The sequence below is a fragment of the Corvus cornix genome, chromosome 3 (assembly GCF_000738735.6).
Source record: "Corvus cornix cornix isolate S_Up_H32 chromosome 3, ASM73873v5, whole genome shotgun sequence".
Classification (NCBI taxonomy): domain Eukaryota; kingdom Metazoa; phylum Chordata; class Aves; order Passeriformes; family Corvidae; genus Corvus; species Corvus cornix.
This window is the reverse complement of record NC_047056.1, coordinates 20,777,926-20,800,696: the sequence shown is the minus strand read 5'-3', so window position 1 is coordinate 20,800,696 and position 22,771 is coordinate 20,777,926. Positions and strand designations below refer to the sequence as shown.

At 38.7% G+C, this 22,771-nt stretch overlaps 1 protein-coding gene across 1 annotated transcript in view; it reads right to left on the bottom strand.

Annotated features, from left to right (window-relative positions):
- Positions 1-22,771, bottom strand: part of USH2A (usherin) — a 387,802-nt gene that overhangs the window by 216,589 nt on the left and 148,442 nt on the right. The window contains 5 exon segments of the mRNA XM_039569529.1: positions 2,414-2,575; positions 4,906-5,019; positions 18,631-18,816; positions 21,176-21,256; positions 21,376-21,579. Coding sequence (XP_039425463.1) covers positions 2,414-2,575; positions 4,906-5,019; positions 18,631-18,816; positions 21,176-21,256; positions 21,376-21,579 — 747 coding nt within the window.

The following is a 22,771-nucleotide window of genomic DNA, read 5'->3' as shown; positions in this document are numbered from 1 at the left end:
CATCACTAGCACAAATGCTGGAAACAAAAGGATAATTATATGGAAAAAGCCAAAACGTATATAACATAATACTCTAAAGCCAAAAGCTGCAGCTTTTCACCACAAAACTGTTGCCCTTGGGGAACAACAAAAAAAAGAAGATTATGTTATACCTTCTCTAAATCAGACCTACAAAGTGGAAAATCTTGGGCTCTGAAAGGAAACAAAATCAGGTCAAATTAAAGATACAGGCAGATCTTAGCAAGATCTTGAATAAACCTGGTTCACAAGGACTGGGATTTCTAGTGACCCAAATCCCAGCCTACTGGTTCACATCACCACTTCTCCCTCAGGCAGAGGGAGAAACTGGCAGCTACATAAAATGGATCCAAAGCAAACAGACTGATCTCCACACCACGTACATAATGGCAGGCAAGAGTGGCTCTTGTGGTGAACAGCGCATGGTAACATGATCTGATCCACCAGCCCTCTCTTGAATGAGTAAGATTTACTGTTTTCTTTAGATCCATATCTGCCTAAAAATTATTTGAAATCAAAGTCATTAAATGCTCAATAGGACCAAAAAATATAAAAATTTATAGTAAAGTATAAATAAATAATTTTTACATAAAAGCAACAAGAGCTTCTCTAGTAAACTTATGAACAAGATGAGATTTCATCTCACTACTACTAGCTGAATGTATTCTGACATATCACTCAAGATTTAAGGGTAGAATCCTTATGTTTTTCTATATTTTCAAAGAAGAATTACAAAAGCCACTTGACCGTAATTTCTATCAATAAGCATTCATTTTGGCTGTAATTCAGACTACACTCGGACATGAATCTAAAACCAGCCAACCAAAATATATTATGGTGAACACTTCCTCAAATGTTTTACATCGCTTGCCCATTTACAACCAGGCTGCAGATGAACATTTCAGTAAAGTGATGAACCTATGATGAACTTTCAGTAATGATTTTAGTAAGACTGGAAGCACAACTATTTGCACTTCAAAATTTTTAAGAACAGTGCTATGATACAGCAATGAGAGATTAATGGAAATCTTGCAAAAAAAAGACAAATGGCACTGCAAGAATACCAGAAAACTGGGGAGATGGGGGAGAAATTAATTGAACCTACACTTTTGATAAATATTTATTTTTTGCAGAAGAAAAATGCACACTAGTTTGAGCTGTCATTATGCTAACCTATATCCTATTTTTCATATTATTAGTAATACATAATGTGGTAGTTTATATTCAAAAATAAAACCAGAATGTATATACCTCATGTATTTATCCAGAAATACACTAAGGTTACTATGGTTACGAAAAATCCATTACCTTTGAATACAGAATGAAAAAGTTTGACTTAAAGTGTGCACTATTTATTATAGCGATCATCAACAGCCTTCAGGAGGTTCTCTAACTGGATTCATTTTTCAGTGTCAAAACTGACCCACCACACCAGTACCTTATGGCCTGTGCGAGGCAAAGAAATTTGAACTATATGAATTTTTAAATATGTTTTATACTGACTCAAGATGCAGAAATGGCTTTGAATTTTAAGGCCTCACATTAAAAAGAAAGTAGGGTTTTGGTACCCCTTTTCCCCTGAGTTGTCCAATACAAAATGTTTTATTTTCACTTGTACCTACCAACACATGCAAGTTCTGATGGGTCCACAATAGTCCTTATGCTGTGGCATGACACTTCTAGCTCCATATTTTCTTGTTGGGTTTTTTTGGTTGTTTGGGGTTTTTTTAGTTTGTTTTTGTTGTTTGTGGTTTTTTTTAATTATTATTTTTGTCATTGTTTGCATAATATCTGAATAAGTAATTTGGATAATTCATTAAATGACATCAATTGCATTAAAATAGAAAGTCAGATTACCACACTTCACTGTATTGCCCAATAACAGGCACTTAACTTCAACGTAATAGTTTAAGAGCACTGATATAATTTGGCTACTGGCACATGGCACAACCATTATCAGGAGAAAATAGATTATTCGTTTCTACTTTTAATAAATGAATTAAACAGAGGCTTCAGGTAAGCAATGTGGTATCTCTCTAATTAACAATATTTAAGGAAGGCAGTAAGAAAAACTACTAAATCTGTACATGTCTTCAACAGTTTGCAGTTAACTTGCTTTGACAGCTGCATGGTATGAGATCAAAATGTTATAAAACCATTAAAAAGATGACTCAGATCCTGCGAAAGAAGCACACCATCCATGGTGGCATTAATGTCTATGAGTCCCAAAAAAAAGTGAGGTGTTTTAAAATATGAAACCCATCAGGGTTTAAAGTGCATCCAACCAATTTTAGAATTATTTTTCATTCCTCTGAAATAAGAAGGGGTCAATCACACAATTATTCATAGCAACCATGAGATACCCATCTGACATGCTACCTAGCAGAGAACTCACCTTTTACAACATACTTAGTTCCATTTCCAGAGTAAATTGGTATTCCATTCATATATAAAGTATATTGTGTAATAATACCATTTGGTGTTTTGGGTGGACTCCAACTCATCAGCAGGAACGTGGGAAAGGATATTGCTGTGGGTGATTGCACATCTTCAGGGGCTGGTGAAAAAATGTATAAAGTTATACTACATTGTCTTTCCACAAATAATAAAGAGTTTCAATGAGAGGATACTACCAGACTGATTTTTGGCAAAGCTGGAATTTCAGACGAGACTTTATGTCTGCAACATATCAGAACTTTGAGAAGTCTCCTACATTATCTAGCCAAACAGAAACTTCTATGAAATATGGCAATATACTCTTTGCTTTTAGGAGAATAATTATGCTTCTATAATTTTATCTTTGCAGCTTGATAACACTGAGCAAGGTGAGGGGTACAGGATTTTAGTGCAGTCCTTTTTTTAATACAAATTACTTTCTCTTCTTTCATGGTTTTTATTGCTAACTACAAAATGATCATCCTAATCACCAATGCAGGTGATCTGTTCTTAGGCACTGCCCCTTATTTCAAATTTTTCATAATCCAATACACTTAGTAATGTTTGTTTAATGTAGATTTTATGTATAGAACATACTGGAAGTTGGCAATGGATGATAATTTAAGAGTCAAGTTCTTTCACTGTTCCACTGAGTTACACCTTAGAAACACAAGGAATCCCAGTGAATATCGCAAGGGGAGCAGAGCTGAGGCCTTAGTCTGGGAGAAATATCTTGTAATTTACAAGCTCTGTGCTAGCAATTTAAAACAATAACTAGCAGTGCCTGGCAATGTGAAAACAATATAAAGTAATGAATGTTTCAATAGGGAAACAGGGATAGCTGGAGGGTGTGATATGGTGTCTCTCTTCTGTATCACCAATTTATTGTTACTAAGAGCAGGCAACAAGAGCATCCAAAAATAGAAATTCCACACATTGACTTTTTGTTCAATTCTTCTGAGGGATAAAACACATGTTCCCCATGGCTTTATTCAATCTCTGGGGAAAAAAAAAAAATCTACTCTTGCCTAAGCCATTCCTTTATGACAGGTAAGCATTTCTGCTTTATTCACTAAGCTGAGAAAATAGGACATAAACAATTTATTTTTAATTGCTATGTCACAGCAGAAAGAAATACACAAATATTGAAATAATGGGTTTCATGTTTATATCACAGGGTCCGTTAACTATTTGGCTGTCAGAGGCTGCACCCTTTCATGGAGAATGCCACTGGACAATCTCAGTCAGTTTATCTTAAACATCCAAGAAGCAAAAATTGGATTTTGATTTGATTGGTGCTGCTGGCAGTTACTAACGTGGTCACACCGAAACTCTGTTCTAGCAATGTTAGACTGCAATCTTCAGCACTGTCCTCATCAAGACAACACCTTGCACAACAACCTGCTTTGGCAGCAGTTCAACACTTCAGCATCCTTTTAACTATTATGGCTATAATTCACATGACTTCACGCCAAAATTTTATTTTCTTTATAGGCACTGTATTAAAACCTAGTTTACATGAGAAGATAAAACAAAGAACCGTGGGAGGGAGGGAATTTTGAAAACTACTTTGCATCATGGAAGATTAACTACTGTCCAATAAATATGTGTCAAAGTCTTCATTAGTCTGCTGGTGTAGATTTGGAGTAACTGATTATTTTAACTGGATTAATATGGCTTTGGGATGACAGAACTGGGAGATGTGAACTTTATGTTTAATTGAGAATGAAGTTAGATATGTCACTGATATTTTTGGGGCATTTTTCCTAGTAATTGATGTGCATTACGTATCAGCCTAGACTCTAAAGTCAGAACTGAATGCACTTTTTCTTTCTTTGTGCCCTAGTTCTTAATGTAAGCATAGGAAGCATTAATTTACACTCACAACCTTTAAGTTTGAGCACAACAACATGTAAAAGTGTTTAGAGAAAAAAAAGGGAAAATCTGAACAGCAATTAATAAAGAACTCAATTGGCATTTGGCAGTTTCATCACACTGAAATAATTGTTGCCTATTGCTGGTGTTTAGTGGTTAAAAGAAACCATAGAAATCAACCGTTTGATTCTCAATTTCATACTCTGCCATACAATCAATTCTTTTTAGTCAGACTGTCTCTAGATTTACTTCTGAGCCATAGTAAAATGAGGAAGCTTTCATTAATCTTTCAGATGCTTCATATTAATGACAAGGCTCTTGCATGAACAATGTAACAGCAATTAAAAAGCCCATTAATCTGCATTACAGCTATTAAAGATGCATGTCATTAAAGGGTATGGAGTTTGATTCATTTTCGCACCCCCCAAAAAATGGAGCAATTATGGTCTGGCAATGCACTTTGTCATCAAATTAGGTTGGGGTTTTCCAGCAAATGGCTTTGCAGCGTTTAGCTCTTCTCCTGTTTTATTATTCATGACTGAAATGTGGAAGTCAAGACCTTTGAAATTACTTTACCTTCTTGTGGAGTGGAGATGTTCAATGCATGCAAGCTCTCAGTACAGCCAGCCAAAGTGCAAGCAGTGAGGGTTACAGCATAGTTTGTGAAGGGATGCAAGCCCGTCAATACACCTGCAACACAAGAAAGCAAGGTGTTAGCATGTACAGGGTACAGACTGATTACATGCAGACACACACAGAGGGAAAAGAAACTTTTCTGTTACGGGCTCCCACTGTTACAGGTGAAAATAAAAACTATTTAAGGTTTCATTGCTATCATCCATGACTTAAATTTTACAAAATAATTTAAGAGCAAGTGATATTTTATTTCATTTTTAGTACTAAAGATGCACCTGTGTTTCTTCAGTTAGGCTCATTGAAACAGATATTACTTCAAAACTGAGGTGTATATTTTAATGCAACAATGACAATGAAGGAGTTTTTTTCTTAATCCCTGCCTCAAAGTTTTTTCAGTTATTCAATCTGTTTTTCCAAGGAATTTTCACTGCCTCCCAGGACAAGTTTTTTTTAATGCCTCCTCTCCAACGATGTCCCTAGTCATCCATGAACTGAAATCTCTTTTTTTATGAAACATCTCATTAGTCTTCCATTCAGTGGCAGCATATAGACCATACATTCGCTATACTACTACAGTAACATAATCCAGGTGACAGTACCCAAGGGTTTACAAGAAGAAAAGATCTGGAGCCTTATTCCATTTCAGGTCCTGCTTTATGTTGGTGAAGAGAAGTTACTAAATTCTCACATGTCCATCAGCTCCTTGTTATAACAAATACACCAAATCACTGCTTACCACTTCAGGAAGTTTCTCAACATTTTGAACTATGAGATACAGAAGGATTACAAGGGGAAAAATTTAGTTTAGAGTCATTTTTAGAAACATCAGCAGTTCCCATTTTAAAGTAGGTCCAACAATAAAGTAATACAGAATCTAAATACAAAAGTAATTAAAAGAAGGCCAATTCATGCCAAGTTTTATTTCAAATCGTGTTCTCACATGGACTCTCACAGCTCTAGCAAAATCAATGTGGTGTTTTATTAAAAAAATAAAATTTCTAGCAAATCATGTTTTTTAAAAACTGTCCAACACCTGGATTTTGCAAATCAGCTTGAAAAAAAACCCAGCACATCAAAGAACCCTAATTTCTGGCCAGCTGTCCCACAGCACAAATAGTCTAAAAATCCCTTCAGCATTACATGTACACAAACAGGTAGACAAAATTAGTCCTCATTATTGCTCTTCACTGGGTTACTACACTAACAGAATGCAATATAACTGCACTGCATTAAAAAAATATTTTTTCCTCATGTAAGCCCTTTATAATCACAAAAAGGGCATGGAGAATTTGATGTTGGAAATTAATAGCTACAGAAAAAATATATTATTTTCTGAGTAGAACCATCAGTCTGTACACGTTTATATTGTGTTTAGTAATAGATGTGTTCACATGGAAAATAGGAGATTAGCTTTCACTGAATTAGCAACGTTTATGCCTTTTCTTGCAATCAATCAAAAAACTTCAAAGGTTGGCGTAACAATGATCTTTCTATTTGAATTCTCTGGGGTGCACTTCTCCTCATACAAATGGAGAGATATTCAGAAGTAATCACTTTTACTTCAGAGTAGTGCTAAACTAAAACCAGTTGACCAGCATCTGCTTGCTCTGGTTATAGTTTTGATTTTGCAAATCCCCAGTTAACAGTGGAGAGCTGTACTGACATCCAATATAAGTGTGACAGGAAAGAAGAAGAATGCTGTGTTGGTCACCACCAAACAAATGTCCCTGTAATCTTCCTGTGACGGAAGGAAAATATTTTTAAGAGCCATCAAAAAGACATAAAATAGGAAATAATGTTTTCATAGAATGGTCTGGGTTGAAAGGGACCATAAAGATCATCTGCCTCCAACCCCATTCAGCCTGGCCTTGAACACTTCCAGGGATGGGGCATCCATAGCCTCTCTGGGCAACCTGTTCCAGTGCTTCACCATGCCCACAGTATCTTCCCAATATCTGATCTAAATCTAACCTCTTTCAGATTAAAGCCATTACCCTTTGTCCTTTCACTACAGTCCCTTGTAAGAAGTCCCTTTTCAGCTTTCTTGTATGGCCCCCCCTTCAGGCATTACTATGACTGTAAAGTATTGGAATTATTGGAATCTACACTACATTATTCAACACAGAAATTCCATTAGTCAAAACACCATCTTTTTTTTGCACATGACAGTAACTTCCACTTATTTCCAGATCTTAGAGCATTAAACACAGGAAACTATAGAAGGTGCTTTGGGAATTACCTTCCACAAGCAAACACAAGCAGGAACCAAATCCTCTAACTGTGACATTTTCAAGTTCCTGGTCAAGAGGTGCATGGCATTGCATATATGCCATCTCTTCACTCTGCTGTGCTTTAGGAAGCAATTTAGTTTGACTTGTACATTTAGCACTTGTAGCACTTGTTTCTTATGAAGCAGTGAATTAATGCTCCTTGCATTTCCTCATGGAAGACATTCTGTAGGGTTACCAGTGGCTTCAAGCACTGAGAGCTGCAGAATATCACACATATCCAAAAAGATGCCAGGACATGTAGAAGGTTTCGACTGGGCTGTTTGGTTTACTTATGACGAAGTAGGAAGGTTTTATACAAAGCACCTGTAGCACAACAGACTTCCCATTGCATAGGTACGTTTGTGAAAGGCTGAGAGAATTTGCATGAAAAAGAAAAAGTAAACAAACTCTTTTGCTACAGGAGGTTTATGTTAAAAAATTAATTCAGCAAAGGCAGCAACTTAAAGAATTTTTTTTTCATTTCTTAATTAATGTTTTTCCTTCATGTGTACTCTTGCACTATTTTTTTTTAACAAAGAAACAGATGTGCATAGGTAGGCAATAGAAAGTGCACAGATTTTATTTACATACTTCAGCAAACTACTTTTTTCTCAGCTGCCATCCTATCTGTTTGGCCAGCATCCACTGTAATCTGTTCTCCTTCATTATGTTAATCTGTGGGCGGAAAGATTTCTGTCATCTTCAAATCGCTTGTACAGCAATGGTAAACACCTTGGCCTGTCTGTAATTGGACAGGTGTCTGCATTGGTGTCACCCAGCTTTTAATTCAATTAAAGAACTGGCTGCTCTGCTCTCATTACCCACTCATTTCCTCTGCACTTTCAGTCAGTCAGTGAAATTTACACTCAGCACCTGACTACGTTGAAATACAAAGTCAGCAGTACCATAGCAAAGATCATCACTGATACATGTGAATTAATTTAAAGAATAGCAAAATAAATTTTGCAGTAAAAAATAGCCTATGATCAAATGAAGTTGGCTGACAGCTTTAAAAAAAACTTTCCCTAACTCCTCAATTATCACACTCTCAGGCTGGCATCTTTTGTCTATATCCAATAATTGCTGATCTGATAAGAGTCCATCAGGCTTTCCAAGACGGGGTGCTAACAAAGCAAAATTTGGCCACACTTGCATGTATTCTATTAATGCTAACAGGAGAGAGGTGGATGAATTGTCACTGTGATCAGGAGATAGGATTAGAGACATGATCAATATTTAAGAAGAGGGTCAGCCTCACACATTTGGGATATGAGTCCCGTGCATTCAATCTGCCACTACAGAGCAGCTGAATCCACCTAGACTCAAAATTTACATCACAGACTACATTTGAAGCCTTAAAATCCACATGGGCAAGTGGAGATGCTAAATCATTTTAACACACCACTCCTATCTGCCCAAAGAACCTCCAGAAATAAATTAAAGTTCTAACACAGACATTTTGACACAGTGACCCCATGAAACTGAATAATGTCATTTGTTAAATATGAATGTAAAGTTAACAGTCTAAAAGAGTGATCTGGAATCACACCTAGAACATTAAGCCCACTTTATATGCAAAACTAGTATTTAATTCTCTATACTTTTATTTAAATGGTCTTTAATTATTTGCAATATTGAAAGTCAAGGTTTAGAGTTGTGCAAGAGAGAAAACGCTAGGCTCACTCCAGCAGATGAGGGATAACAACATGGATATGGGCAATAGCAAAGGGGTCAACAATGAATTTATGGTAAAATGGGTGTGTGGACTAGTCAGAGTTAGTTGCATCTTTATGTCCATTCATTGTTCTAATGCACACAGTATATAAGAAGATTAGATATCCAGCATTTTTCCCTTCACTTCTCCATAAAGCAGGCATTTCTTTTGTTCAGTACTGTCAAAGGGAGGTCTCGTACATTTAGGCAACACAGCCATATTCCACACCATTCTGGCAGATTTTGAGTGGAAAACTAGTACTTCTCATCAACAACGAAAGAAAATGGTTTACCTCTACAGTATGAGGGCTAATACTCTGTTCACAAAATCTGAAAAATAGATTCAAAGGCAATTACAGTATTATAGCAACTTTCCCAGCCAGTTAAAAGAGTTTTATGAAACAACTGCTTCACTGTTGCAATCTGTCATCCTGCTGCTTCATGAAGTTGTTTCAAGAATTCACCAGGTCTTCAGAGATGAAAGGACACACCTGCTTATAGCAACTTATGGACCTTTTACTCTGAAGAATGGATTGATGATACAAATATAAATCGAGGTGAGGTTTTAAAAATATATTTAGTGATGGAGCCCTCCCGTATAAGCAAGACCATTCACCTACATGCACAACTCACCCCCAAAAAAACCTATTTAATCTTACAGATGTAACAAAGACGTTATTTTCCTCACTTCCATAAAAACTGCACTCAGCTAAATGGTGAAAGACGACTATTTTGCAAAACTAGTTCAACCTTTTTCTTTTCCTTTAACAAGTAAATTAACTAATTTCAATCATAACCAGGCATTACTTTGCATATGAAGCCTGAAAACTCTGCTGCTGAATGCTAAGGTTCTGAACAGAGCTCACCACACAAATTCCATTTGTTTCATGAGCTGAGTGTATTTTTTTGCCAAAGGGACATTTCTTTTCCGGATTTTTCATGGTTTCCTCCCCAACATGCTATTTCATGACAACCTATTTTGAAATACACCTACTGCAAGTGATACAACGCTTGTCCTTTAGATTTACCTTAATTCTTGTCTAAGCTTTAAAAACAAAAATTACCAAATCTCCCCTCCTCAAACCCAGACTATTTAGCTAACTTGAATGCCCGAGGTCATACAGCATCTGTCCAACAAAGTCACTTGTGTGTCGAGATGCATCATTGCCACAGTACACTTAATCACAGTCCACTGATCAGAAAGGGAAGTCCTCAACTGACTTTGTTTTTGACAGATTGTAGCAAAAACTGTTTAAGTACATGTGTCTTCCACATATGCATTTCTGAACCGAAAGCCTGTGCACATCAATCTGTCGCATACATCTGCATTTTTAAGGCATCTTTCTAAGTCATAAAATAAAGAACTACTCAACACAAGGGCACCTATTCCAACTCTTCAGCTTATAAGAACAAACAAAAATTTTACTTTAGTTATTGCATTTAGGTGGCTTGGAAGACCCCTTTTATCCCCAACACATATATTTCATAACAAACCATACACAAGCTCCACTGGCTTTGAAGATGCAATTCAGGTTGCAGTGGTTCAAGGAAACCTGTTACATTCCCCATAGCACAGGGCAACTCTCTAGCTGCTTCAGTTTGCAGAAAACCTTAACCCAACAGTGCAATTTTGCACCAAGAGTAAATTAACCACAAGCATTGGTTTTGTAATATCTATCACTATGTTACCCTTGACCATTCCAAACAACTTCATCATTGCTTATTTTCTGCAGTATGATTACCTTTAAAAGTTTGCAGAGAGACAAAGAAAAACGTTTTACTTTTTTGCAGATTTTTTTTATATGTCTACAAAAACATAATAATCCTTTTTAGCCTGAAAAACATCAAGAAATTACCTTCTTTTTATTAATGAAAGTATTGGTATGTATCTAAGAGTTGATGTAATTTTGATAAAATGCTCAGGTTTATTTAATCACACAATTTATAATTTGTATGAATAAATTTATACAACAGCATTGAACTGTAAACAAGGCTCATTTAGGTCTAAACTCAATCAAGTTTGAGTCTTGATACTGTAGAATATTAATTTATGTTTTAAAATTCATATATTGAAAAATATGCCACTAGTCTGCTAAAGCCAGCTAAATGAAAGGAGAAGGGAACCTACGTTCTGCCACTCTGACTTAGAGTCATCAGGAGCTCAAGCACCACCTGACAACTCACAGAAACTTAATGGGCTTTCAGGTCTATCAGCTACCCCTTGCTGCAGTAGCTGCCCTAGCCAAATATTCTTATCTACATCAGAAGTTTTAGAACTTTAGAAATTTGTCTCAGCTTGGAGCAGGGATTTGGGAGTCCTCCTAGTGCTCTGGCCCTACATACGTTTAGGTTAGTTGGTTTGCAATAATCTTTTTCTATACATTTAAAAAAATCTCATTAACTGCATTATAGGAATGTTTTGAGTGTAAAGTATTTGTGCAAACCAAGAGCTTTCAAATAACTTCAAGTGCATGGGAGTATTGCCCAAGAAATTCACCAACAGCTTCACGCAGCAAACTCCCCATTGGTGGTAAATTGCTTATTTCACCCCACACAGACGAAATAAGCCTGAGACAAACAGCGTTTTCTAATACCCATCTCAGACAGTGACCCCCGAACCCTGTCAGAGGCAGAAGTCAGGGTGCAGAGGCCAGTCCCAAAGCCGCAGGCTGCTTAGGCAGGGGACTGGCAGAGCTCCGCCTGAGAGGGACAATCTCTCAGCTGACAGCACTTGCCAGAGCATGGGTATTTGCTGGGCTGGCAGAGAGCTTCCCCCAGTGCTGTGGCCCTGGCTGGGCTGCCATTGGCAGGTGGCCCCGTCTCCTCTTCTGAGAGACTCTCCAGCTACAGAGCTTTCAAAACTACAGCACAGCTTAGACACTTTGATTAACCATATTAAATCATTAAATTAACTTTTCCTGAGATATTCATCTGCCGAACATAAAAGACTAAAAGGTGAAAAATAATTACAAACACGTGTCACAGGAAGGAGGGAATGGCAGCTGTCGACCACAATTTTCTTGTTACCACGTGTGCAGCCACACCAGCCCTTGGCTATTGCAGCAATGACAGAGGTGGGACGAATTGCAAAATCATACAAACTTGAAAGGGAAATCTGTAAGAGGAATAAATACCAATTGTGTGTGAATTCTTTTGCAGCACCTTTTATTTCATTATTATTTGTAGGCATCATTAGAGCCCATCAGAGGCTGGTCAATCTCCTGAATTCTACAGTAAGAGAAATCTGAATTCTAAAATGGGTGTTTTGCATGTGCTTGACAAGAGAAGCATCAGAGGATTGTGATCAGTGGCACAAAACACGGTTAGAGGCAAGACAACAGGGGTGTATCCCAGGGGGTTTATACTGTTCAATATCTTCATTAGTGACCTTGTCAGGGGGAAGTGTGCACCCTCAGCAACTCTGTGGGTCACACAAAAGGGCCACTGAGACGATAAAAGGACTGGAGCATGTCTCTTCTGAGAGAGGCTGAGAGAGCTGGGACTGATCATCTCAGGAAAGCCAAGGGTGATCTACCAAAATGTATAAATACCTGACGGGAGGGAACAAAGCAGCAGCCAGACTAATCTAAGTAGTGCCCAGGACAAATGGACACAAATTGAAATACACAACTCACAGTATCAGAGAATATCCTGAGTTGGAAGGGACCCACGAGGATCATGGGTCACGATGATCTTAGAGGTCTTTTCCAGCCTAAATGATTCTGTGATCACTGAGTCCAATTCCTGCCTCTGCACAGGACAACCCCAAGAATAACACCATGTGTCTGAGAGCCCAAATGCTTCTTGAACACTGGCAGGCTTGGTGTTGTGACCACTCTCCTGGGGAGAAAATTAAATTCCAAAAAAACACAAGAAATCACTTTTTACTGTGAGGGTGGCCAAACCTGGAACAGGCTTCTCATAGAGAGGTATCTCCATATGTGGAGATATTTAAAACTCGACTGGACATGATTCTGGGAAACCTGCTCCAGTCAACCTTGCTTGAGGTGGGGGAATGTGATGCCTTTTCCTGGTCTTAAAATCAAGAGTCAAACACAGTTAGAAGGGAGAAAGGGATTTTACCTTGGTATTTATTTTAAGGACCCTTAGGTGCACACGTCCAGGTCAAATGCACTGAAATGCACCCTGCAAAATGCACACCCCCAAAAGATCGGGTAAAACATTATAGGTTTTACTAATTAGCATATCTACCAAAGATTCCTCAGTGAGAGGTTCAAGTGAGCCCCCCTCCCCAAGGAGCCTTCCCCTGGGTGGTTCTATCTTGGTTTACAGAATGTGTTCTGGAGAGGACCTTGGGGTCTGGGGCACACTGATCCCTAGCTACGAAACTTCTAAAATGTTTCGTCTCTCAGCTTGACAAACAAGTCCAAGAATGTAGGCAAAAAGCACTAAGAATACAGAAGCTGTAAAAAAGGTTTAACTGGGTATAAAAGAAAAGGCAAAAAATCTTCATGGCATCAAATGGGCTAGATAATCCTTCCAACCCAAAGGATCTTCTGATATTCTGGATTCCAAAGGAAAGTAGAAGCAAAAAGCTGATCACAAACCACACTGAAACAACTGAAGGCAAGATGGGCAAGTGTGGTACATTTTGAATCCCAAAAATTTATGCTTTAACTTTATACTCTCATCCTGGAATACAGATACTGAACACTGTGTTGAAATATATCACCTTATCCAATAAACTCCTGGTTCAACAGTCAGAACCTCATTTTAAGGATTTAAATCTGATGAATATTCCTTTCTTGGATGAAAATGAAAAAACAGTTTGACATTTTGGAAGATTACAAGGGTCAGATTTTGAAGGATTTTGGTTTCTGAGGAGTCAGAAATAGGCATTTGAGACTGTGGGATTATGGTCACTTAAAGACCTATTTTACTTTTAATATTTAGCTCAGCTTTTCTTCTTCTTGACAAGGGTACAAGAGGTTCTTTTGAATTTGACACACAAAGTACAGCCTTCTGAGAAACGGGTAGTGCTCTTAACATTTTGTTACTGCGCTCCAGTTACGACTCAGGACCCTACTGTAACTGTTCAAAAGAATTTACAGTATAAGTATAAACCAAAACACAATAGACGGGCCTAAAAAGCTGCAAGGAAAAAAGTAAGACACAGTGTTGTCAGTGCCCTCAGATACATTTGCAAGCAGCAGAATAAGCAGTGCCTAGGCTTGACAGGGAATGAAAATTTGAAGGAGGGTGTGGAAAAATACCATAGTTTCTTCATCAGTGATCACACAGAGAGCTGTGGTGCCTTTCTGCTGTTCCATTAGCAAGCCTGGCTGTTTGGGTTACTGTAGCATTTTCTCATGGAATGCAATGAAACAATTGCTAAAGAAATGTCCCTGAAATTAGGGAGAAAACAAGACAAACTTTTCATTCTCAACAAACTTAAAAGAAAAGTAAGCAAAGACTTCTCTGTGGGGTTCTGTGTTTATGTTAACTTTTGATTAATCAGGAAATATGACTCATCAGGGAAAGATACACTTTCTTCTGGGAGTCTCATATTTGTGGCTAACTAGTTCTCACTGTCCACTGACTTGCCCACCTGTGCTGGCTTCACTGAAATCAATAGACTAAAGTAAAATGACTTTGGATTGGTGATTTAATTTACACTTGTCTCAGCTTTGACCTCACCACTAGGACATGAATTATATATTTCATACAATTCCAAAATTGAAAAATACATAACTAAACTATTGGGCAGGAGTTATAAATAACAAGAGGAAGCACTTCTTATACACACAAAACTGAACTGGAACAATTACTCCCACAGCAGTTATAGAAACAGAAAGAATGAATGTATTAAAAAAACCCCTACAATTCTACCATAGACCATTAAGCACGATGGTCCAAATGCAGCTTTTAGCTGAAGAATTCCACAACCAACCAGCTGAATTTGTACTAACAGGAAGACTTATTCTATGCTTAGCATATTTCTTACATTTTCTTCCTGAGCATCTAGAGAATCACAGAATATTCTGAGTTGGAAGGGACCCACAAAAATCATCAGCTCCAGCTCTTAAGTGAATGTCCTGTCCAGGGGTTGATCCCACAACATTGGTGTTATTAGCACCATGCTCCAACCAACTGAGCTCATCTTAGGGTCATATCTGACACAGTCACATAGATCAATATTTGAATGCAGCCATTCTTAAGTTCTTTGGTTATATGAGTGAACAGTGTGCTGCTGTGGCAAACAAAGGCAACACAATGTTGGGTCGCATCAACAAGGACATCTCCAGCAGAGATGAAGACGTCATTATTCTCCTCTACTCAGCGCTTGAAAGGCTACACCTGGAACACCGTGTTCAGTTTTCGACCCTGCTGTGCAAAAAATACGTGGACAGGCTGGAGAGAGTCCAGGGAAGGGTGTCTTGGTTTGAAAGACAGATGTCTGCCAAGGAAGGCAGGAGCCTCCCTTGAAATGAAAAATGCAACCGCCTTCCCTCTGAATTATTATAATTTTGAAATTAAGGGGGCTTTCAGGCAAAGATATGAGGAATAGGAATAACAGTTCTTTACTATTATATATATAAATATGTATAACAAGGCAAACAAACAACAATAACTCTGGCAGTAACAGCAAACAATCACAAACCCAGTGCCAGCCTTCTCGGCTGTCAGGCCCTTTCCCCTCGGGTGCAGTTTCCGCTCGCAGCCGGCAGGGGCGCTGGCGGCTCCCGGTGAGCAGGGCAGGTGCGATGGTTCCCCCGCGGCTGCAGGGGGCGCTCCGGAGCGAGCTCGGGAAACACGCAGCAATGGCGGCCTGGGATCCCGGGAAGGGATGGGACAAAGGCTTCACAAACCCCTGTTTGTCCAGATGGACCCTCGGGAACAGCAGGCTGGAACGGCAGGGACAAGCACAAATCCCGGGTGGCAGACGAGATGTATCGAACTCCGGAGCTGCAGTGGGAACCCCAGAGGTCTCGGCAGGCAGGGCATGCAGGGCTACAGAGTAGCAAAGGCCTGAAGCAACAACAGGGGCAGGGCAGCCGCAGCCCAGCTCCCAGCGGGGCAGGGAAAGGTGGGCTTGGGATCCTGGGGTTTCTCCCTGAAGCACCCGAGCAGATGGTAAAAAGATCCCTCTTTTAGTAAGGTGGGGTGTTAGGGTCCCAGTGTAACAGCCGCTCCAATGAGCAGGCTCCACTCACGGTAGAAGGAAGGCAGCCGAAAGCAGAAGGCTGCAGCGCGGACGAATTCCCTCCACAACGATGGCAGCCTCTCTCCCTCCAAGAACACCAGCCAGCCAGGGGCTGCAGCCAACCCCCTTTATTTCCAGTTCAAATCTCGCCGCATGCCCCCCCACCTTACACGAGAAAACCCCAGGTGAAAGAGAGTAGCCAGTTGGACCCCTCCCCCTGTGGCCAAGTCTTTCATTTTCTCCCAAGCACCCAGCAATTCGTTGCTGTAGCAACATATATGGGGAAAAGTCCTCAAGAGAAAAAGAAAACAGAAGGAGAACTCCCAAAACCCCAACAAAGGGCCACAAAGACAATCAGAGGGTTGCGTAACCTGTCAAATAAGGAAAGACTGAGGAAACTGGGTTTGTTCAGCCTTGAGAAAAGAAGGATCAGTAGAAATCTTATCACCATGTTCCAGTATTTAAAGAGTGGCTACAAGGAAGTAAAAGTCTCCTTTTTTACCAGGAGTCACATGGAAAAAACAAGGAGTTATGGGCACAAGTTACTCCTGGGGAGACTACAATTTGATACAAGACAGAAACTTTCATAATGAGAACAATCAGCCACTGGAATAATGTTCCGAAGAAGTGGTGGATTCCCCAGCTCTGGACACTTTAAGATTCAGCTGGAAAGGGTGCTGGGCCATCTTATCTAGACTGTGCTTTTGCCAAGATTGGATCAGATGATCCTTGAGCTCCCTTTCAACATGGTATTTTATGATTCCATGATTTTATTTTGCATTATTTGACAGCTCTCTACAACTCCCTGACAGGAGGCTGTAGTGAGGCGGGGGATGGTCTCTTCTTCTGGGCCTACAGTGAGAGGACAAGAGGAAATGGCCTCAAACTGAGACAGGGGAGATTCAGATTAGATATTAGAAGCAAGTATCACTGTTTGGGTAGTTAGGCATTGGATTGGGCTGCCCAGGGAGGTGGTGGAATCACCATCCCTGGACGTGTCAAGAGATGTCTGGATCTGGTGCTAGGTGATGTGGTTTAGGGGTTACAGTGCTGGTGTTGGGTTGATGGTAGGACTTGATGATATTAAAAGTCTCTTTCAACCTCGATGATTCTATGATTCTATCTGCTATAATAGGCTAATGAACCAGGATCCATTGACTGTCTACATTTAATGTAAAGGTCTGTTGCTTCTTCTGCCTCCTGTAAGGTGCAGGCAGATCACCTCTTACCTGTCCAGCCTGGTGCAGATGTTTTCGTAACCCTGACACGTAATCATGGCACAACACCAACCAAGTTAAACAACGTATGAGTTCTGACCATCAGCTGTGAGTAAGCTACCTAATCCATATGTCTCTACTACAGTCTTTCATTTCTACCACTATAATCTGTATTGCGTTGTAGCAGAGATAAAGAATGTTGAAATCAACAAGGTCATTAATGAAATCACAGTAAGGCTAGAAAGCCCGTGCAGTTCTGGTAAGTTCACTACTCACAAATAGTCAAGATATTTCAAACCGGAGAAAATAAAATATGTGCAATTTTTCCCTTGAAAATGTATACATAGGTTATGGCAGAGAAACAACACAAACCATATATACTTACGTAAAAACTGTTAGCTGGGCTTCAGGAAATAACACACTGCCTGAGGGTTAACACACTTTCGAAGACTGTTGTACTGCTCAAACCTGAGCCAAACCAAAGCACCAGCTTAGAGCATTGCGTCATTACCACTTTTTGAATTGTTATGAATCATAGAATTGATGGCAGAGATCATAAAAATGAATCTATTGGTCTGCACTATTTGCCCCATTTAGTCATCACATAACATAATCCAGATTCTTGGCTGTAATGTGCTTCCTTCCCAGGGAACTTTGTAGCAGCCAGAAATGACAGTTTATCCATAGAGAGCAGAAAAGCACATCCACACTATCCTGGCAGGAAGGAATGTCCCAAAATGTTCTCTATAACATTCTCACCCTATAAACCCAAAGCCACAAATTTCTTCATTCCATAATAATCTACCTCCACATCCCAGTGGCATCAACCACAGCATCTGATTGACACAAATGTATGCTAGTTCCCACTGAAATTAGTTAGGTTTATATGATCAAAATTAGGCAACTATATCGAGTGCTTTCATACATCAGGTCAAACAGTATCACATGAGACCCACATTCAGAGTTAATTTAGGTGAACTGGGTGGAACAATAGGGAAAGAGTTAAAAAAAGATCACATATACTAAGCAAAAACAAGCAAACAAAAAAAGCATTTCTCCCTCACATCATAAATAGTTTGGGAATTGCTTGTTAGTATTTGTGCTGTATCTTAATTTCTATTGTTCTTTGAAATCAGCACATCACTACGAGGATGCTGACACAAATAATTACCCTTCCAAATGTTATCTATGCTGTGTATACACAAAAACAGACAAGTAGTATTTTATAGATCAACAAAAGGAGGGATAAGCATCCTGTGTTATTAGATATACCTAAAAAATGGTACTTAACAACATTTACCTGTGAGCATACCAGCGTCGGCAAGCTCAGCACTCGTGATGGGTACAGTGGGACCATCCGCTTCATATGCTTTCAAAATGTACTTCTCAATTACACCTATGACCCCAGCTGGTTTGTCCCAGGTGACCTCAATGCTGTAACCATTTATACTGTGAACTCTTGAGGGAGTTGGCACATTTTGTGGAACTGTAGAAGGATAAAATAGAAAATAGAGAAAATGGCAGTTCTAAGGAGACTATTGCCCCTATTCTTCACTTTTAATGGCTGCAGTAAATCAGACTCAACCATTAGCATAAATACAATTTATTAGAGTTGTAACTTTTCAGCATTGATTTAATATGACTGCACATCTTGAGCTATTCAGTTTAAGCTATATTTCAAAACCATCAAAACTCCATCTACATAACATTCCTTCTTGTCTTGTTGCAATTTTCCAAAAACATTTCATGTATCAAACATATTTAAGCATCACTCACAAAGAGAGGAGGTGGATTGTATGTAGCTAACAAGCACAGGCATTGTAATAATACAACTGAATGAAGCAAGGCAGTACTGCAACAGAGAAGAGTTTGATATTTATCAGTTGGGTATCTAAGCCACAGAATGCCACAACTATGAAACATTTCCAAAAATCTGCATTCTCTTTTACAGAAGTCCTTCAAAAGTTTAAAGCTCTTCCATTTATTTTCTGATTTCCACAATGCTGTGCACCTTTCTTGGGGCAAAGCAGAGATTTTTAAGGCCTTTTTGCAAAATCCTTTGCCTCTGATCATTACAAAAAAAAAAAAAAAAAGGAAAATTTAAATGTTTTAAAGAACTGGAAAACCAAGATCATATATGCATAGAGCTGCTAATAAAAAGAAGTCATCCCATTTCCTATAACCTTTAACTATTTCTTGGATATTACTATGCCAAGTAAAGGTCTGGTCAGTAACAGCTTCATCACAGATGACTGCACAAGGGATGCAGAGGAAAGACCCAAGGAACACTATGGCAGGATGATGGATGATGAGTTTGCTGTAGATGCATGTGGACTCCCTAGCCCTGCTGATGATCATTCGCTTCTCTCACCATCAAATAGCCTATTTTTTTGTAATTTTACTGTTTAGTTTCATTAAATATGAATGCAGCCTTGTTTTTTATAAGGGTACCAGCATGGAAACTATAAAAACACCTGGAAGTTGTGATTCTTCTGTAAAGAATGTCATACTCTGAGAAAGCTTCCATTACTACAGCAATATATTGATTTCATTAGTTATGAAGTGTATCACAGGGTGAGGTAAGCTACTGTACAGCAGATGGTCTTCTCATAAGGGACATAACAAACCCAACTCAAAAATAATTAAATAGTGCAATTATTGTCCAACCCCAGGGAACATGGACTGCTCAGTGCTGTGGTCAGCTTGCAAACATAAACACGTAGCAAACCTTAACAGTTGTCAGATGGTTGACATGAAAATATGCATATATTTTGCCCCTTCTGGGTGGTACACAAAGTACAGGTTGTATAAGAATGCATCTGCAAGTCCAATATTTATGCACGTATCACATAATTTTTTAAGGTGATACATTGGGCAGCTTAAATCAAAAGAATGCTCTGCACTGATGGAATGCAAATGGGCTTCAATATCAAGAAGAGGGAAAGTCAGTGAAATAAAATACACAGAACTGTAAATCTTCAAAAACTTACTGGTTTGATAAAGTTTGCAGAAGCACTGACCAGAAGAGGAAAAGTTTATAAAATTTTCTTCATAAGACATATGAAAAAATTGATTTTTAATGTATTACATTCCTACTCTGGAACCTTCTCCAGAAGCCACATGCTACTGTTGTAGAAAATATTGCCACATTTTCACACAATCTGTGGACTACTTGTTAAAAGAATCCTCATTCAGCAGCACTGAGTAGCACACCCATATATGGGTCATTTAAAAAACAACTTTCACAAGACCTTCCTGTCCCTAGCAAATACATGGCCTGTTATTTTCCACAACTTGTGCCTGCTATCCCAGTATCACCTTTCTCTACACCTGATTTTGTAGCACTAAGTTATATGTAGGAAAAGATAGATTTACTTACTCTAGCCTACTCATGTAACGTGAGGTTAGACGTGCACCTATGAACACAGCTAGATGGCTGCTCTTACTCAGTTAACGCAGTTCAATCCTTTAACATCCTTAATTACATAATCTAATACATATTTGGAAAATACCTTGAGTTATGAGAAGAAAACACTTGCCCCAACACTTTACAGCTGTGACTAATTTGGTACCTGTTTGAAGCATTAAGCAGTTTTGCCCCCTCAGAAACACTATGCAAAGTTCACTAATCAAAACTGTTGTGGTTGGCTTATCTGCACAGAATCACAGAATGGGTCAGGTAGAAGAGACCAGCGTGGGTCATCTGGTCCAACCTCCCTGCTCAAGCAGGGTCATCCTAGAGCACAGGGCACAGGATTGTGTGCAGACAGTTCTTGAACACCTTCAACCTGACATTAAATAGCTTACGAAAAACAAGAATGAGCAAACCTTAAAATCATATTTACCTGATTCTCTTGTTCGAGCATGGGTCCACACACTAGATACTGATCCTCCTTCATTTAAGGCAACCACCCTATAGAGGTATTCTTCAAAGGACATCAAGAAGGATAGAGGAGGTAAAAGATTAAAAAAAAAAAAGTACTGAACACAGTAATAAAGAATGACATGAAAATGATGTATTTTATTTAAGGAACCAATGCGCTACCTGTAAATGGTTGTAGAGCACTCTCATAAACACTCTGCTCTTTTCCTCGGTACACAAGGATGGAGTCATTTCCCCTGCAGTTAACAGCACTGTCAGTTGATAGGCATCCGTCCAGATTGACTCTGACAGCACTGCTGGACACAGATGCCAAGTTAACGACAGCACCTCGTGTAAATTTAACATCCTTCATGCAACCACCGAAACCTAGCAAACAGTAAGGGATTAGTACCACATAAAGAGCTGCAGTCATTAAGAAACACTTCTGTTCCTTTCAATTCTGTATTTTCAGCATTAAAGACTGTAATGTGAATATGTTGACTTCCAACATGACATTCTGTCTGCACTTTCAAGACACTAAGCTGGTAAATTCCTGCCTTACTGATCTACACTTTCACCGTTAGCAATTCCATCCCACAAGGAAATACCTTTCTGTTTTCTCTTTTGGCACTTCTCACTTTGAAATTATTAGCATAAAAGTGATTCTCTGGCTTTTAAAATCAGCCTTCTGCTCCTTGCTACTATTTTGTTAATATACATACTTCCTTAAACTGAAAAGAATTATCTAGATCAAAATTACAATTAACTTCAGGAGATCAGATGGCGGCATATCAGTTTTGTCTAACAGGGATATAACTCATATGTTGTTTATAAACATACTCCAGAAACATTACCCCAAACTACTTGTTTATGATAAAAAATCTAAGAAGCTTCATTTTATATTTATTTCTGCATATCCATATATTTCTGTGTATATGTGTGTGTGACATTCCTATCAAAATTACAAATATGTTAAATCAGTCACTTGCAGTTATAACACAACTACAAAATTCAGGATGCAGTTGTTAAAACTTTTATATTTACCAAAAATTAATAAATTGATATAAAATGGGTCTCAAATTTGAGTAGTGATTGGTGCTTAACACAAAGCCAAAGTAAACAGTAGCCAAACTGAAGACTTCAATTCATCTAAGAATTAATTTTTTAAATTAAAAATCCACCTCTCACAGATCAGTGCTGCTCTTTAGCTTCGTGAAGGCTAAAGTATTTACATCTTTTTTATATCTTACGTACTTCTATTGCCTTTATTACTGCAAGATGACAGGTAAGAGTAGTATTTGTCCTTAGCCACCGAAACTGAGAATCTAATGTCCATACATAGTTCATGCAAAAAGGGGTATTGAAGGCGAACACACAGTTTTAATCGATCTCTTAAACACTTTCTCTCTCCACAACACAGGGAATTTGGCCAAACTGCTCCTTAAAATGAATACCTCCTACTTTAAGTTCAGCTGGCTACTCCACACTGACCAGTTTAGTTTCTTAGTCTGTGGCAGAGGAAAGAATTAGTCCCAGTCTGCCCAGGCATTTTATCATAAGATGAAACGAAGTTGTTTGA